Raw genomic sequence first — 19495 nt, forward strand, 5'->3', positions numbered from 1 at the left:
GATCATCTCAGGGTAAGCCACCCAGGACCCCTGAGTCGCGTGGGAAATGTCACTGACAGCACCAGCTTCGTCAGGGCACAGCACGTGTGCGCTGACGGCAACCCTGGTTGTGGGAGGGGAGAGAGGGAGCCGAGAGCCGGCAGCGCGCCAGCGCCTAAGGGGCGCTTCCATCTGACAATGAACACCGGGGAGGGAGCCACCCTGCAGAACGTGCCTCTGCGGCTCACGGGGAGGCCGCCTGGGGTGCGGGCCTGAAGTCTGGCTGCCTTGCCCCTGGGTGTGTTCAGATCCCCCCACTGACTTGTGCGCTGGTAAGAGACCGCAGATAGTGCAAAGCAGGGCATGTCACCGTGCCAGGACCACAAGGACAAGGACAGACCGGCCAACCAGCCAGCCGGGAATGTCGCTCTGAATGGGAAGGAAAGAAGCGAAAAGAAGGAAACCCAGAAAGACCAAGTGGAACGGAAGGGAAGCATCCCCTTGTTCCCCATCAATTGGTGGCTTTCTGTCCTCCGAAGTCAAGACTTGAGTTGCTTTTCTTACTTCTTCCTCTTCTTTTATAGAGTTTCAACATGGTTCCTAGGATAGTTCATGGTTTCAGCTCTTGATATTAAACTCAAATGTTAAAACCAAATCAATCTGTAGAGGACTGGGAGGAAAGTAAACCCAGGATTGCTTTACAACTAAAAGTTAAGCTTGTTCTGACATCAAATTTGTGCTCCCCAAAAAGTGGGGTGGGTGCAGTGGGGAGGGGGTGGTTTTTGGAACCCACCGCCAAAGCATAGAAGCAGGGCGGAAATATGAGCAAAAATACAGAGCCCTCTCTGCTGCACAGCCTGCAAAATGAGAGGACAGGAAGCTCTGTTCAGAAGGGAAGGAAGAGACTAAAACTCTCACGCAGTCAACGTGGTGGCCGGTGACTCAATGTGGCGGGGCGGGCTGTCAAGGCACGCTTGCAGGAACGGAAGGGGTTAAAGCTTCAAGTAGAGACAATAGGTACCTTAAGTACTTAAATACTGATAAATATTTGCTCAGGTGCTGCTGAGGCTTTAAAAAAATATTCTGTTTCCTCAGTGAATTTTAAGACAAAATCGGCATCACGTCAAAACCAGAGTGGTGGTTCAGCTGGATCTGACTGAAGCGTCCGCGGTGGCTGGGTCGCCCGGAGCCCCCCTGCACCCGAGGCGGCGGCTACCTGGGCTGGGCTGCGTCGCTCTCCCCGGACACCTGACCACAGTGCCCAAGAGTCACCAGGACCGATGCAGCGGGGGCGGCAGAGGCAGAGCCTTCTTAAAGGAGCTGTAAACAGACAGTCTGCTTCCAGGCGGTGTGGGTAATCCTGGGAGGCCACGGAGCTCCAAGGAGCCAGGCTCCTTTCTACGAGAGTCATCAGCTCTGCTGTCCGCCTACTTGGGGACAGTAGAAGGAATTGACAGGTTAACAGCCGGTTTAGGAAGGCCACGGGACAAAGGGAAAGATCACCAAGTTGAGACTCAGAACTTTCAGGCTTCCTAATACTTTATATTTCTGAGTGAGTTCTGAGGCACTGTCCATGCACAGACGCAATATATAGACAAGGTCCAGCAACAGTAACACCAAAATTGCTAGTCTTCTAGGCTAGTTTTCTCTTGTGAATAAGGACCCCCGCACGATCTAACGGTCTTTGCCAAAGAAGGCCTGGCAACGGGCCCAGAGTAGAGTCTGGAAAGCTAACTGCTGAGCTGAGAGCAGCTGGACACCACACTAAGTAGGCACACGGCAGGCTCCTCGGCCGGGGAGCACGTGGAGCGGCCTCTGGAGCACGTACCCCTCCCCGCGAGCTGGCCCTTTCCTGGGCTTGGCACCAAGGGCGCTTTCCCACCAAGACCACATTGTAAAAGCTAATGGCTCGGGGAAAGGGTTTAACATGATGTAACAGGAGAAAGCAGGCTTATCAGACAGGCTGCTGAGAGCTGGCTGGGCGCCAGGACCTAGGGCCAGCTGCAGCATGCTTCGGCTCGGGAAATGCGGACAAGAAAACGAGGAGAGCGGGGCTGAGAAACAAAATCAAGACGCAAGATAACACTCTTCTGATGAGAAGTCTCCAAAATGATCCACACTTAAGTGGTGCCGATGCATGTTTATCCAGGTCATGGTTTAGAGACTGGTAACATAATTTCCCGTGTCAGCCCCCCGCCCCCTACCCCAACACTGCTCTGGTTGGAAATGTTACCTCGGAAATGACATGAAAGTGAAAACCCAAGCCTTGTTTGGGCGACAGGTGAACAAGACAAAGAAAGAACCGCCCCTGAGGTCAGCCATGCTTCAGAGAACCCAAGCACCAGTCGACAGCCAGGCAGAAGAATGCATGCCACAAGCAAGGGCGAAAACCATTCTAGAAGGAACTGCTCTTCCAAGATCAATTTCCACATTCTATAAACATGGATGGGTGTGTCCAATGTGCTTTGGAAATAAAAAGAAGCCCACAGTACCTTCTGACGCATCAAGGATTTCTCATGATACTGGTATGTCAGAACTCCCTGCTGGTCCCCTAGTGACTTGAGAAACAGGGTTTCAGAAATATTTTTAAGAGATTTCTCTAGACACCCGAAATTAGTAAAAGAAAGTGAGAAAGGTTTTAGGGCTTAAAAAATTTTCACATGGTAAAGAAAAAGGAGGTGGGGGAGGGAGGCGGGGAGAACAGCAGCTGTAAACAGAAAAGGAGGCCTCCAAGCGTCAGGTTTTAAGGGAAAGAAAAAGAGAATAAATACGGATTTTGGGAACTGTGATGAAATATGATTATTAGAAAATTCCACAATCAGACCCCAGAGTGTTTTCTAAGACATGGAGGGAGCACGCAAACAGGTGCTTCTGCGTGAATGTTGTTTCATGACGACCCTGGCACATACGTGGAGCAGATCCCCGCTGGGTAACTTTCCTCAGTCCCAGTGGGCAGAAGAGGGCTGGGCAGAGGGCACCATTGCAGACAACAGCGGTCTCAGGTCCTCTGCGGGCAGAGGGCAGGTGTCTACACGTCACTTTACCCGCCAGCACCGAAAGCCTGTGAATCTGAAACCCCTGCTCGTGCACTGTACGCAGGCCCTTTCTGTGTCTAGCTCTGAGAAGGCCAAGTAGGATTTACAGGTGGCTCTTCAGTTTCTGTAGGAAGGTTCTGGCATTAATCTGTCCCCTAAATTCTTGGTCTAGTTACCAGAAAAGTAGAAAAAGGCGGCAGAGCCTCTGCTAAAACACAGCAACAATTTTATCTGAACCAGGACGGAGCTCTCTCCCTCTTTGTGAACAGAGTTGGCTATATAATATTTCTTTATAGATTTATATAATTTTTTTTTTCTTAATGGAGATTTGATCCCAGCCTGGAGTGGGTGAGGCTGGGAACTGGGGTTTGGTTTATGAGAGTGATTTTGTCCTCTGTTTTCTCAATTCTCAGTCCAAATGCTTGCACGCTGGAAAATTCCAAATTAAAAGCCACAGAAAGGGGAAAGGTTTTAGAACATATTATCTCTTTGCTCGCACAAAGTACAAGGCGTTTGTTTTTGGATAGTACTTCACATTCTGTTTCTTGTCCATGAGTCCTCCAAATATGATGAGTTCACCCCTGCCTTGTACCACTGTATGCAGGCTGGTTTCGGGAGGTCCGACCACAGAGCTGCTATTAAATACTTTCCACTTGACGCGCCCCTTCTCCTTGGTGTCCTTGATGTCCAGCACGTACATCTGCATGGGCTTGCAGTTCATGCTCTGGTACAAGGGCTTGCCCACATTCAGGGACTGCGGGGGGTGGTGGCCCAGGCGGCGGGCGATGGGGGGCAGGGCGTGTCCGTCCCCCTGTGCGGGCCCCGGGCGGGGGACAGGCACTGCTTCTCCGCTGCCCAGGTTCTGGCTCCCAGGGGAGCCCGGAGAAGACCCCAGGGGAGGGCTCAGTGCTGCAGAGGCGGGGGGGCCTTTGGACGACATCGCTTTGATAGCTTCCAGGCTGCGGCGCAAGGTGCCTGGGGAGACTGCTCCCGCGAGGGCGCTCGCCACGTGCGGCGGGGTGTGCACACCGTTCGTCTGCTCGGGAGGGTGTCGCAAGCCTCCCCCCGCTGTCCTGTTGTCCATGCCGTCCACGTGATTGCCACTGGAAGCAGGTTTCAGGTCCCAAGTCAGATCTATTGATCCTAACCTTAGATCTTTCTGATCAGGCAGTGATCCTCGTCGAGGGGCCAGGGAGAGCCCCATTTTCAGGTCGTATCCTTCGGTGGTAGATGGGGTGCTCGGAGACACAGCCTGCACGGGGCTGTCCAAGGAAGAGCCACTTACAGCGGCCGACCCCGGAGATACAGTCCCCCCATTCAGGATGGGCGAGCCGTCGCCCCTGGCTGGGGAAAGGCTTCCTTCTCGGGAACTTGACGGGGTCTGCCTTTGCGCTCTGGGCCTCAGTGTTCCCCAGCGGCCGTTAACACAGGGCGCTTCATCCATGCTCCTCACGGGAGACTGCGAGCGGTATTCTCGGGTTTCGGGAACCAGGGCTGGAGGGGTGGCACTGATAGGGGATGGGCGGGAGTTCAAGCTGGGGCTAAGTGGTGCTCGCCCACTAGGCGCCTGGCTGAAGACAACCACACACTGCCCGACCTGGAAGACAGAAGACGTGTACTCAGTTCTGATCATTTATTCAACTATCAAACATTTTACCATGAGCGTTGGGGACGGGCCGGGCATTCTGTAGATGTCTGACATCCCTACAAAGATGAAAAGAATCCAACCTGCCCTCCAGGCTGGATGGGACAGTCTATACATATAAAGTGGTTGGTTATACATATAAAGTGGTTATATATATAAAGTTGGTATAGTGAGACATGTGTGATCATTTGAACTATGTCTGCAGAGTAGGGGTGAAGGGAAGAACCGAGTATTTGTGTGGGGGACCTGGGGCAAGTTTTGTAGACAGAGATGCTTAAGGGATGGGTGGGCCCCACACAGGTTTTCCGTCCAGTGGCTCATGTGTGTGAGAAATGCCTGAAGAGCTGTGGTCAGTGTCTGCCTCTTTAGTGACATCAAGGTGTTTTCAGTTTCCATACAAAGTTGCTTAGCAATCTGACGAGTTAATCTGGCTTTAGAGCTTAGGCCCTCTCCCTCTGCTGGCCCGTCGGCTCTCCACTCACCCGGCAAGCTGGATGGCACCAGAGTTCTGGGGCCCCGTGGTCTTCATTCTCCACCTTGAGCGGCTGCCAGGCCCAGGGGCCTGAGTGCATGTGCAGCAACCAAGCATCCTTGAACAGCTGCAAGGGAAGCGTCAACAGCAGGGCTCAGGTGTGGCACGGGTTACACACCACACGCACACGCACGCAGGGCTCAGGTGTGGTACAGGTCACACACCACACACACACGCAGGGCTCAGGTGTGGTACGGGTTACACAACACACGCACACGCAGGGCTCAGGTGTGGTACGGGTTACACACCACACGCACACGCACGCAGGGCTCAGGTGTGGTACAGGTCACACACCACACACACACGCAGGGCTCAGGTGTGGTACAGGTTACACACCACACACACACGCAGGGCTCAGGTGTGGTACGGGTTACACAACACACGCACACGCACGCAGGGCTCAGGTGTGGTACAGGTTACACACCACACGCACACGCACGCAGGGCTCAGGTGTGGTACGGGTCACACACCACACACACACGCAGGGCTCAGGTGTGGTACAGGTCACACACCACACACACACGCAGGGCTCAGGTGTGGTACAGGTTACACACCACACACACACGCAGGGCTCAGGTGTGGTACAGGTCACACACCACACACACACGCAGGGCTCAGGTGTGGTACAGGTCACACAACACACGCACACGCAGGGCTCAGGTGTGGTACAGGTTACACACCACACGCACACGCAGGGCTCAGGTGTGGTACGGGTTACACACCACACGCACACGCACGCAGGGCTCAGGTGTGGTACAGGTCACACACCACACACACACGCAGGGCTCAGGTGTGGTACGGGTTACACACCACACACCACACATGCAGGGCTCAGGTGTGGTACAGGTTACACACCACACACACGCAGGGCTCAGGTGTGGTACAGGTTACACACCACACGCACACGCACACAGGGCTCAGGTGCGGTACAGGTTACACACCACACGCACACGCACGCAGGGCTCAGGTGTGGTACAGGTTACACACCACATGCACACGCACGCAGGGCTCAGGTGTGGTACAGGTCACACACCACACACACACGCAGGGCTCAGGTGTGGTACAGGTTACACACCACACACACACGCAGGGCTCAGGTGTGGTACGGGTTACACAACACACGCACACGCAGGGCTCAGGTGTGGTACGGGTTACACACCACATGCACACGCACGCAGGGCTCAGGTGTGGTACAGGTCACACACCACACACACACGCAGGGCTCAGGTGTGGTACAGGTCACACACCACACACACACGCAGGGCTCAGGTGTGGTACGGGTTACACAACACACGCACACGCACGCAGGGCTCAGGTGTGGTATGGGTTACACACCACACGCACACGCACGCAGGGCTCAGGTGTGGTACAGGTTACACACCACACGCACACGCACGCAGGGCTCAGGTGTGGTACGGGTCACACACCACACGCACACCCACGCAGGGCTCAGGTGTGGTACAGGTTACACACCACACACACACGCAGGGCTCAGGTGTGGTACGGGTTACACACCACACATGCAGGGCTCAGGTGTGGTACAGGTTACACACCACACACACGCAGGGCTCAGGTGTGGTACAGGTTACACACCACACGCACACGCACACAGGGCTCAGGTGTGGTACAGGTTACACACCACACGCACACGCACGCAGGGCTCAGGTGTGGTACGGGTCACACACCACACACACACGCAGGGCTCAGGTGTGGTACAGGTTACACACCACACACACGCAGGGCTCAGGTGTGGTACGGGTTACACAACACACACACACGCAGGGCTCAGGTGTGGTACGGGTCACACACCACACACACACGCAGGGCTCAGGTGTGGTACAGGTCACACCACGCACACACACACGCAGGGCTCAGGTGTGGTACGGGTCACACAACACACACACACGCAGGGCTCAGGTGTGGTACGGGTCACACACCACACACACACACGCAGGGCTCAGGTGTGGTACAGATTACACACCACACTCACACGCAGGGCTCAGGCGCGGTATGGGTTACACACCACACGCACGCAGGGCTCAGGTGTGGTACGGGTTACACACCACACACACACACGCAGGGCTCAGGCGCGGCACAGGTTACACACCACACGCACACAGGGCTCAGGTGTGGCACGGGTTACACACCACACACGCAGGCCGCCATCTCCAAGCTGCACCGTCCATCACAGAGCGTGTGAGTGCCCCAGGGAGAAGAGCAAACTCTCCGGCCATTCATTCGTTCTTGTACGACCACTGGCCGGGCACATGAAACTGTACTCGGGACCCCATGAATCAACTCTACATGGTTTTGAATTTTGCCTGTGGTTTTATGTGTGTGTGTGTGTGTGTGTGTATACATTGATAGAAAGGGTAGTAGGTAAGACATATCCACAATGTCTGAACCTGCATTCTTAAATAAACTTCATGTGAATTCTGGCCACTATCAACTTACTTTCCTCTCTCACTCCTCTTTGTAAAAAATGACAGCAGCAAACCTTATAGCCTGAAGCCTCGGTGGGAGTAGGAAGACTATAGATATGAATATTTAAGAGATAAATGTCTCTAATGAAAAGCTTCCCCCCTTCTCCCCAAAAGAATGGAGAAGAGGGCCAGAAAATGCAGAGGCTATATATCCAAAGTGGAAAAGGTATTTTCTAAATGAAAACGCTACAGAAATGGCCTTGCAGTTTTACAAGGTGAGGCAGGGGAAGCAGGTTCCGAAAGCTGGGCAGCGTGTGCCTGGGAATGCCACACCAGCCATACTCACAGCATTGGGACCGCCACACCCTCCAAGGATTAAAATAGTTGCATCATCTATGACGATCTGGGAGAGGAAGAAATTTAAAATAAACCTACAAAGACACAGGCATCCAACCTCCAATACCTCAGTGGTAAATGAAAATAGCCTACTCGGCTCCCAAATGAGAGTATTCTATTCACCATAGGCTCCCCAGTCCCTCAAACCATGTCAGTTCTGATCCTTGTAAAAAACTACTGATGATTCACCTGAATGAATTCTTTGTTGATTAAATACTATTAACACAAGAGTGCCAAACACATAAAATGCAGGGTTCTCTCAAAAAATAAAAAAGCAAAGTAAATGCTTTGGGGAGAGGCACAATAAAAAGCCAACAAAAATAATTATAACCCATCAGAAGTTGAAAAATAAATGCCAGCAAAAGAGAATGGTAAATTCTCCTTGGCTTGTGTGTGCTGGCATCTTACCTGACTCCCTCCTCCCTCTCCTGTCCTAACTGAAAGATGCTACAGTGTTTGCTGAATAGTTATTTTAACTCCTGAGCACCTGAGACTGGCCGCCTCGGGGATGAGGACTGGGCCCTGAGATGCTGGGCTTGGACCACGCCCACTGCTCCAGGTCTAGGACCCAGACGTCGCTGCTCCTGTAAGACAAGGACACAAGCATGAAGGAACCGGGCGCGCCCAGGGGCCACGAGAGCCGAAATAAAGGAAGGTACATTCATCAGGAGGTCTCCCACAATGCCATGCTCACAGTTAGCACTTAACCATATTGTTCTTGCCCTCCTTTCCCTGGAAAGGAGACTTTCAAACCTTTGCTCTTTCCATTGACCCATAAGGCCACATTTGAGTCATGTCTATAGCCAAACAGTAACTAAAGTAAGAGTTACTTAATTGGTGATAGCAGGAAATAGCTACTAGCTGTGATATAGTCTTTCAAAGGCAAATCCCACAAGGAAGAGAGCAAAATTATTCAAAAGGCAGTTCTATCGCTGTCTAAGAGATAAAGATTTATCAACTTTGGCTACAGAAGGTAATTTTACCATGGTTAATGGAAGCTGCAGCTTTTGTGTCAAGGACAAATTGGCATCTCCAGCACTCAGGGGACCAGTATGGCCAGGACAGACTCCTCCACGGCGGCCTCTGTTTTATGGTCCCCTCTCTAAGGGCATTTATTCACCCATGGGGAAACAGGAGTGAGAACCCCAGTACCTTAAGCCCTGACCCTCTGACCTGGAGGATAGAGCTCACACACCCTGCTCCATGAGTGTTCTATTTTTTTTTTTTTTTTTGAGTGTTCTAAAATAAGAAGACGCAGAGAACCCTGAGAGAGAAGAGGGTCGGGTCTGGAGTGGTTTTACTGCTGACAGCTCATCAATTGCCATTTCAAAACGCAGATAAAACAACCACTCCTGCTGATAATGCCAAATCAGATGAAGTACTTCAGACAGACTGCTCTGGCTGGAGCTGCAGGGCCGCGGGGAGGAGACAACCTCACGGAGGGTGTCAGGTGGGGCACAGCTTTCTCGCTCCTACCCACTCTCCCAACTCATGCCCATCCACCTCTCTCCTTCTCTAAAGCTCCAAGGGGCATGAGTTGGGCCCTAAGGAGAGCAAGGAGAAGTTCTCTGCTTCTTGGAAGGTGGCCTTCTGAGGGCACAGGCAGAAACAGACAAGGTGGAGGCCCCGTCACAACTTGATCCCACTGAACTAAACCACATACCGGACAACACTGAGATTCTACGTAACTCTGATTTTTTTTTTTTTTTTGACATTTCAAAAATGAGCTTTATTTTAAAATTAAATACACGCTGAAAACAAACACACACTTTTTCCAATTTATATCAAACATTTAAAACATAATCTAAAAAAAATAAAACATAATCTAGGAATGTTGAACATTAATTCTTAATTCAAAGTAATGACATTCATAGAACACATCTTGGTGCCAGCCAATATGGGGTTGACAAATCTAATATTTCATATCAGCTTAACCATTAATCCTTGCTAAAATTCAGTGATTATGATTCAACTTTATAAGGTTAAGCAAGCCTTCCAAGCAACAATCTCATATAACTTTTTCAAATACAAACATTTATACCAGCAAGGCAATTATTAAAACATATATAAATTATGCTGAGGGGCTTGATTAAAAGGTTGTCTATATAGAGGTGCACCTCACCTTGGAAAGGACACACGCACAGAAACATTTATTAGAATATAAGATGCCCATAGTCCTGATTTTATGGAGCAAGTTTCTCAATTTATTGGCCTGTGACTAGAACCAAAAAACGGAACACCAGGGTGAGATAACTCACTGGATTGATCAGAACCATGCTCAGCGATCTTGACCCTGACTGGTTTCCTTCCCTGCCCTAGTTGACCTTTCCAGGAGTATTTATCTTCAGGGTGACAGCAAGCTAACCAAACGTACTTACATCTGCCGGGATCCTAGGGAGCCACCAAAGACGATCATTTTATCGTCTATCACACAAGAGGAATGCCCTGCCATGGGAGGTGGGCCGTGGGTGGTCACAATGCAGTTCCACCTAACACAGAGAGACAGGGGGAAGTAAAGAAGTCAGTGCCTCTGCTTCTGGCCTTCTGTGTTTAAGACGGAAGACAGGAAGCAGGCATCCATCTAAAATGACAATCCTATCACCTTCAGTAGAGAAACTGTTAGACAATAAATGGAGGATGGCACAAGGTACTTATGCCTTTTCAACGGATCTGCTGAAGTTCTGTTCCCTCTCAGCCTCCCAACGTGTAAGGCTCAGACACAGGGCGGAGAGATGAGAGAAGAATGACAGGGACTCCACCCGGGTTCCTGAGCTGGTCAGCCTAGCTTGCCGAGGGGGCACCACCTGCTGTTTCTTTCCAGTCTGATCTTCGGATCAGTAGCAGCTGCCAAGAGCCCTGTGCTGAGTAGCTGAGCAGTCCATCACAAGGAAACAGAGGGGACTGTCATTTTAAAAAGACCAGTTTGTACAACAACTGGGAGTCAGTCTGGGGACAGCAGGTGGTGTCCTCTGGATCCACAGCACTCCCGGGGTGCTGGCAGCCAGAGCTGAAGAGCTCTCTATTCTTCAACTGGCTCATTCACTTTTCTTGGAAGAGGAATACATGTCTTCTACTTTTTTCCTCTCTGGAATACGCATGCTTAACTTCAAGTTCTAGGGAGGGTCCTGTAAACCCTCTGAAACTGTAAGCAAAATCTGTGCATATGTAAAAAAAATTTTTATTTTTCTGGGAGGAGTCCAAAGCTTTCAACAGATTATCAAAGAGATTTCTGGACATACACAAAATGATAAGGAATCCAGTCATTTTAAACCTTCCTATTCCAGATTGAAAGGATCTTATCTTTGTGGCTTACCAGTTTTTAGAGGGTGAATAAGTATGTATTTCATCAAAGAACCTCTCTGGTTGGTGCAGGGGGTAAGGGCTTGGCCGTGTCCAGCCACCAAACAGCACCAGCAGGTCCTTGTATACAACCAGAGTCGCTCCAGCTTTGGGGGAAGGATAGGACCCTGGGAGAAGTCAACAACAGCATGGTTAGGATCAGCACCTCGCAAGCTGCAGGCAGGTGGTCTACAGACCACCGTTTCCTGACAGAGCGACGGAACAGGAACCAACACAACAAAGCATCAGGGAGAGGAGGAGACAGCTGGGTGTGCAGGGCTGAGAGAAAACCGTCGCCAGTTCACACTTCCTTTATGACGGAAGCAGAGAAGCCGGAGCGAGCGCGGAGTTGCCTAGCCTCTCAGACTTGGTCACTTCGTGTGCTCACGCGACTCAGGATGAGAGCATCTGTCCTCAGGCTGCCGCGTGTCATTAAACAGGAGTTCAAAGCGCCGAGCACAGTGCTGGGCACGCGGCTGGTGCTCAGCGATGCTCACTCTCCTGCCCACCCCTTCAGTAAGCTTAACAGAGATCAGAGGAAAGCATGCACAGGCTCCACGGAGGGGTGTGCACAGAGGCGGGACACAACTCAAACATGACCGCCGCTACCAAACACAGTGAAAGAGAAGGCAGAATGCAGTTCTTCTTTGTCCTGTAAGTCAAATGTTAACAAGTGACCTCTGGGCCCCTAGCTATGGGCCTCACTAGCACACACGGAAGCAGAGTTTCAAGGCTCAGTGTGAAAATGTTCCAAGGACACTGCAGCCAAGAGTGGCTATTAAGGCCTCCAGGCTGCACCTCTGAGCAATTCTGATAGAATTTCAAAGCAACAGAAATCCAGCTTATACTGGAAAACTTTAGGGATAGCACATGTCCCAAGGAAGCATCACTTTTCTGAGCATTCTCTCTTTGAGACAACTGCTAGTTTTCCCAATCCCTTACTCTATGCCACCTGCAGTTTGCTTAAGACAAAGCAATTTGTCCCACCCAGCCATCAGTAAATACTGGAATACTAAAAAGTACTTTTGTTGTTGTTAAAGCTAAAGGGTCTATTTTTCAAAGGAAATTTTACGCAGAAAGAATCCCAGCGGTATATTAACCTGATTGCAGGTGAGGTGCTCCAATTTACATGGACAACTTGGCCTGCCCCTTCAGCAGGGGCTCGCCGGGGCATGGTTTGAAAAGCCCTGCTCAGACTGCTTTACCGCTGTCGACTACACAGTTCTGAGGCTGAGAAGGTGGAGATGGGGACTGTCTTCCATGGGACCCAACTTAACTGAGGCAACTCCCTGGTGGTCCAGTGGTCACGACCATGCGCTTTCACTGCCGAGGGCCCAGGTTCGCGCCCAGGTCAAAAAGTGAGGCAGCAAACCAAGGTTCCCTCAAAGAGCAAAACATGGAAACACACAAAAACAGAATGTTTAAGGCATTTTAAGCAATTTGTATTAAAAATGTTTAAGTACATATGCTTTGAATCCTAAATTCCATTTCTAGGGATTAATCTCATGAGAAAGCTGGGCAAATGAAAACAGAAAAGATACAAGGACGCTTATTTGCAGTGCTTAAATAGAACAAGGAATAGCCATATAAGAGAGTGGTTGTGAGAATTAAATGACTTAAATCATATAAGGCATTTCCAGCAGTGCCTGTTGTTATCATTGCTAGAGCAAATCAATATGAAGCTCACACCAGGCCAGTTAGCCAGAGACATCTAACAGAACCGTTTCCTACACGGCACAGAGCTTATGAGAGCAGAGCTGGACTACTGAGCATGCTTCACTCTTACAGAATGGTCAGGGTGTTCCTGGCGACTATTCAGCTCAAGAAAGTACAACAGAAATAAAATAGCAACTGATGCTTCGCGATATGAAAGGCAGGTCATCCCAAGTCCCAGGGAGGTAAGTATATTGAATTACGATTTGGAAACAACAGTTAACATGATAAGACTAGTCGGGGTTTGCTCTTCATACTATGCATTTCCTGTAATACCTTTTGAAATAAATTACCAATATTTTATGAGGCGAGGTAGACCAATGTTCATCAAGGCTGGGTTCAAAGAGATTACAAATGTAGTATAAGAATACAGACCTCTTTGAGGGACAAACTAGTCACAGAATTAAAAAGAGAGTGTTTGTAAAACATAATGATAAGTAAAATCAAACCCTGAAATGACTTCTCAAATATGACCTTTTAAGAAAGCCAAAATATTTCCCTCTACTTCTTACCCAAAGCAATAGGAGGATCCCTTCATCCAACGTCTGCTTTATGTCACAAATGGAAGCTTTAATTTCAGCATCTGACTACCTTTACAGCAATACAGGGTCATAATAAGAAGCTAAACTGTGCTTCTCCACCTCAGTTTACGAAGGGGTGGGGGGGGATTACCCTACAAGAACAGACGAAGGAGGGAGGGGGAGGGCGCGGATTCAACGCCACAACCCTTACACAGTCAGCTCAGCGATCAGAGGCCAGACAGTGCTGCATCAAGTTCTCTGTGAGTCAATCATGCACGTGATGTTTACACGATTTGTTGCGAACTGGACACTAAATTATTACTTGAAGAATTCAGTATTATGACTTTGCCAAGAGCCCCTAATTTTATCATGTTCGAAATTTATTTATTTCCTATTTTGAATTTGTTTAAAGCCAATGGTCTTCAATTCCCCTCCCAATTATCTTAGTGCAAGGTCCACAAATGAAATGAATCAAATTTTTGGTGAGATCAGAGACTGCAGAGGTCAATGAATTTTAGCAATTTCTTTATCTTAAAGAATAAACATTCTTTAACTGAGTTCTGAGAAGCAAATAATATCTTTACCAGAATTCTTAGAAAAACAAGAAAACTTATTTTCAAATTATATACCTTTATGTGTTGCTTTAAAGTCCAAGAAAAGCAAGCAATTTAAAGAGTAGTATTTACAAATTTAATTAAAAAAAAAAAAAAAACAACACACAACCATACATTATTAGACAAGGAAAATAACTTTTATATAGACTAGCCCTCAATAAAATATTAGGTCCTAAACTTTGAAGAACTGTACCTATGAGCAAGCAATTCATTCCATACAGTAGCTAGAATGGTATCATGTTGTTTAACATATTTTCATGAAAACACACTTATGACATTGGAGATGGAATGAGTCACTGGAAACCTCGTACAATATAGGGTAGTCTGACAACAGAAGACCTTCCATGGTGAAAAGGCTCCTCATCAAACTTACAGATGAAGGTTTTCTACTCTTTAGGGTGCTCCTTGGCCTGGCTTTAAAACACGAGGCCACCAGGCCCCCCCGTCCCTGGGATTCTCCAGGCAAGAACACTGGAGTGGAATGCCATTTCCTTCTCCAATGCATGAAAGTGAAAAGTGAAAGTGAAGTCCCTCAGTCGTGTCCGACTCCTAGGGACCCCATGGACTGCAGCCTTACCAGGCTCCTCTGTCCATGTCCTACCAGGCTCCTCTGTCCTCTGTCCTCTTTTCCAGACAAGAGTACTGGAGTGGGGTGCCATTGCCTTCTCTGACCAGGCCTCTAGACAGTCTCAATATTATTGCATCACAAAAGTGGAGAAAGAAAGGGTGTCTCTCCAAGTAGGTTTTCATTGAGCACAACCACAGGACCAAATAAGCCATGTCAAACTTAGACAAAAACGCTGCTTAAGCCTATTCCTCCCAGAGGCAACAGTTATCCTCACAGACTTCTTCACCCAAATACCAAAAGCCTCTAATCGCACAGCAGATACGATCAATGGAGCAAATTTCAAAACAATCCAAAAAGGCATTTGTGGGAAACCGGATAATCAGATACGCACCCTACACACAGAACTAACATTCCCTAAAATCACTAATTGACTCAGATGTTTCCCAAGGTTCCCATGAAATCAGAAGAAATTTTCACATATGAGAGACAGTGGTAGAACTACAAGGCCCTCTCATTCACTTTTGCAAAGAGGATGGGAAAGCAGTGAAACAACGCCAAATTCTGGTTTGGTTTCTACACCACTTTTCCACAACTGTAGTTTCAACTTGTGTAGAACCCAGCACTAGAAGAGAAGCTCAACTGTTTGATACAACATAAAACAAGCTCTTGGTTTAACTGCGGGTGTCTGCATTTTATGCATGACTAAACAGTTATTTCACCTCTCCATACTAAGACCATTATTTCTTGATATTACTAGTTTACTATTAAGACGTTGAAGTTCAGTTCAGTCGCTTAGTCATGTCTGACTCTTTCTGGCCCCATGCACTGCAGCATGCCAGGCCTCCCTGTCCATCACCAACTCCCGGGGTTTACTCAAACTCATATCCATTGAGTCGGTGATGCCATCTAACCACCTCATCCTCTGCCATCCCCTTCTCCTCCCGCCTTCAATCTTTCCCAGCATCAGGGTCTTTTCCAATGAGTCAGTTCTTCGCATCAGGTGGACAAATTACTGGAGTCTCAGCTTCAGCATCATCCTTCCAATGAATTCAGGACTGATTTGCTTCAGGATGGACTGGTTTAATCTCACTGTAGTCCAAAGGACTCTTAAGAGTCTTCTCCAACACCACAGTTCAAAAGCATCAATTCTTCAGTGCTCAGCTTTCTTTAGAGTCCTAATCTCACATCCATATGTGACTACTGGAAAAACTTTAGCTTTGACTAGACGGACCTTTGTTGCCAAAGTGATGTCTCTGCTTTTTAATATGCTGTCTAGGTTGGTCAGAACTTTCCTTCCAAGGAGCAAGTGTCTTTTAATTTCATGGCTGCAGTCACCATCTGCAGTGATTTTGGAGCCCCCAAAAATAAAGTCTGCCACTGTTTCCCATCTATTTGTCATGAAGTGATGGGACCGGATGCCATGATCTTAGTTTTCTGAATGTTGAGTTTTAAGCCAACGTTTTCACTCTCCTCTTTCACTTTCATCAAGAGGCTCTTTAGTTCTTTGCTTTCTGCCATAAGTGTGGTATCATCAATCATATCTGAGGTTACTGATATTTCTCCTGGCAATCTTGATTACAGCTTATGCTTCATCCAGCCCAGCGTTTCTCATGATAAGTTTCTCTGCATATAAGTTAAATAAGCAGGGTGACAATACACAGCCTTGACGTACTCCTTTCCCAATCTGGAGCCAGTCTGCTACTCCATGTCCTGTTCTAACTCTTGCTTCTTGACCTGCGTACAGATTTCTCAGGAGGCAGGTCAGGTGGTCTGGTATTCCCATCTCTTAAAGAATTTTCCACAGTTTGTTGTGATCCACACAGTCGAAGAATTTGGTGTAGTCAATAAAGCAGAAGTAGATGCTTTTCTGGAACTCTCGTGCTTTTTTGATGATCCAACAGATGTTGGCAATTTGATCTCTAGTTCCTCCACCTTTTCTAAATCCAGCTTGAACAACTGGAAGTTCACGGTTCATGTACTGTTGAAACCTGGCTTGGGGAATTTTGAGCATCACTTTGCTAGTGTGTGAGATGAATGCAATTGTGCAGCAGTTTGAGCATTCTTTGGCATTGTCTTTCTTGGGGATTGGAATGAAAACTGCCCTTTTCCAGTCTTGTGGCCACTGCTGAGTTTTCCAAACTTGCTGACATATTGAGTGCAGCACTTTCACAGCATCATCTTTTAGGATTTGAAATAGCTCAACTGGAATTCCATCACCTCTACTAGCTTTGTTCGGAGTGATGCTTCCTTAGGCCCACTTGCATTCCAGGATGTCTGGCTCTAGATGAGTGATCACATTGTCGAGGTTACCTGGGTCGTGAAGATCTTTTTTGTACAGTTCTTCTGTGTATTCTTGTCACCTCTTCTTAATATCTTCTGCTTCTGCTAGGTCCATACCATTTCTGTCCTTTATTGTGCCCATCTTTGCATGAAATGTTCCCTTGGTATCTCTAATTTTTTTGAAGAGATCTCTAGTCTTTCCCATTCTACTGTTTTCCTCTATTTCTTTGCATTGATCACAGAGGAAGGCTTTCTTACCTCTCCTTGCTATTCTTTGGAACTCTGCATTCAAATGGGTATATCTTTCCTTTTCGCTTCTCTTCTTTTCACAGCTATTTATAAGGCCTCCTCAGACAGCCATTTTTCCTTTTTGCATTTCTTTTTCTTGGGGATGGTCTTGATCACTGCTTCCTGTGAACCTCTGTCCATAGTTCTTCAGGCACTCTGTCTATCAGATCTAGTCTGTTGAATCTTTTTGTCGCTTCTACTGTATAATCGTAAGGGATTTGATTTAGGTCATACCTGGTTAGTTTAGTGTTTTTCCCTACTTTCTTCAATTTAAGTATGAATTTGGCAATAAGGAGTTCATGATCTGAGCCACAGTAAGCTCCTGGTCTTGATTTTGCTGACTGTATAGAGCTTCTTCACCTTTGGCTGCAAAGAATATAATCAATCTGATTTCTGCATTGACCATCTGGTGATGTCCATTGTAAATTCTTCTCTTGTGTTAGAAGACAGTGTTTGCAATGACCAGTGCATTCTCTTGGCAAAACTCTATTAGCCTTTGCCCTGATTCACTCTGTACTCCAAGGCCAAACTTGCCCGTTACTCCAGGTATCTCTTTGACTTCCTAATTTTGCATTCCAGTCCACTGTGATGAAAAGGACATCTTTTTTGGGTGATAGTTCTAGAAGGTCTTGTAGGTCTTCATAGAACCGTTCAACTTCAGCTTCTTCAGCATGACTGGTTGGGGCACAGACTTGGATTACTGTGATACTGAATGGTTTGCCTTGGAAATGAACAGAGATCATTCTGTCATTTTTGAGATTGCATCCAAGTACTGCATTTGGGACTTTTTTGTTGACTATGATGGCTACTCCTTTTCTTCTGAGGGATTCTTGCCCACAGTAGTAGATAAAATGGTCATCTGAGTTAAATTCACCCATTCCAGTTCATTTTAGTTCATTGATTCCTAAAATGTCGCTGTTCACTCTTGCCATCTCCTGTTTGACCACTTCCAATTTGCCTTGATTCATGGACCTAACATTCCAGGTTCCTGTGCAATATTGCTCTTTACAGCATCGGACCTTGCTTCTATCACCAGTCACATCCACAAGTGGGTGTTGTTTTTGCTTTGGCTCCGTCTCTTCATTCTTTCTGGAGTTATTTCTCCACTGATCTCCAGCAGCATGCTGGGCACCTACCAACCTGGCGAGTTCATCTTTCAGAGTCCTATCTTTTTGGCTTTTCATACTGTTCATGGGGTTCTCAAGGCAAGAACGCTGAAGTGGTTTGCCATTCCCTTCTTCAGTGGACCACGTTTTGTCAGAACTCTCCACCATGACCTGTCCGTCTTGGGTTGCCCTACACAGCATGGCTCATAGTTTCATTGAGTCAGACAAGGCTGTGGTCCATGTGATCAGATTGGTTAGTTTTCTGTGATTGTGGTTTTCAGTCTGCCCTCCCTCTGATGGAGAAGGATAAGAGGCTTATGCAAGCTTCCTGATGGGAGAGACTGACTGAGACGGAAACTGGGTCTTGTTCTGATGGGCGGGACCATGCTTCAGTTCAGTTTAGTTGCTCAGTCATGTCCGACTCTTTGCGACCCCATGGACTGCAGCATGCCAGGCCTCCCTGTCCATCACCAACTCCTGGAGTTTACTCAAACTCATGCCCACTGAGTCGGTGATGCCATTGAACCATCTCATCCTCTGTTGTCCCCTTCTCCTCCTAATCAATCTTTCCCAGCATCAGGGTCTTTTCCAATGAGTCAGTTCTTCGCATCAGGCAGACAAAGTATGGGAGTCTCAGCTTCAACATCATTCCTTCCAATGAATATTCAGGACTGATTTTCTTTAGGATGGATTGGTTGGATCTCCTTGCAGTCCAAGGGACTCTCAAGGGGCCATGCTTAGTAAATCTTTAATCCAACTTTCTGTCGATGGGCGGGGCTGTGTTCCAAACTATGGAGGTAATGAAGATGACAGCCACCTCCTTCAGAAGGCCCCAGGCACGGACTGCCCCACTCAGTGCCCCCGACCCTGCAGCAGGCCACCGCCAACCCACACCTCCTCCGGAGACCCCTGGACACTCAGGGGAAGTCTGGGCCAGTCTCCTGTGGGGTCACTGCTCCCTTCTCCCGGGTCCTGGTGCACAGGGTTCTGTTTGTGCCTCCAAGAGTCTGTTCCCCAGTCCTGTGTAAGTTCTGGCGGCTCTATGGTGGGGTTAAT

The 19495-nt window shown here is 48.2% G+C and overlaps 1 protein-coding gene across 3 annotated transcripts in view; it reads right to left on the bottom strand.

The window, feature by feature from the left end:
• Positions 1-3481: 3481 nt before the first annotated feature.
• FBXO42 (F-box protein 42) overlaps positions 3482-19495 on the bottom strand; it is a 112001-nt gene continuing 95987 nt past the window's right edge. For all 3 annotated transcript variants that reach the window (XM_061147999.1, XM_061148000.1, XM_061147998.1), the window contains 6 exons: positions 11324-11477; positions 10389-10499; positions 8498-8594; positions 7961-8017; positions 5142-5258; positions 3482-4611 (listed from right to left, as the gene is read on the bottom strand). In XM_061147999.1, the coding sequence (XP_061003982.1) occupies positions 3496-4611; positions 5142-5258; positions 7961-8017; positions 8498-8594; positions 10389-10499; positions 11324-11477 (1652 nt within the window). In that variant the 3' untranslated portion in view covers positions 3482-3495. The remainder of the gene's footprint in view (positions 4612-5141; positions 5259-7960; positions 8018-8497; positions 8595-10388; positions 10500-11323; positions 11478-19495) is intronic.

The sequence above is a fragment of the Dama dama genome, chromosome 8, assembly GCF_033118175.1.
Source record: "Dama dama isolate Ldn47 chromosome 8, ASM3311817v1, whole genome shotgun sequence".
In the NCBI taxonomy this organism is placed as follows: domain Eukaryota; kingdom Metazoa; phylum Chordata; class Mammalia; order Artiodactyla; family Cervidae; genus Dama; species Dama dama.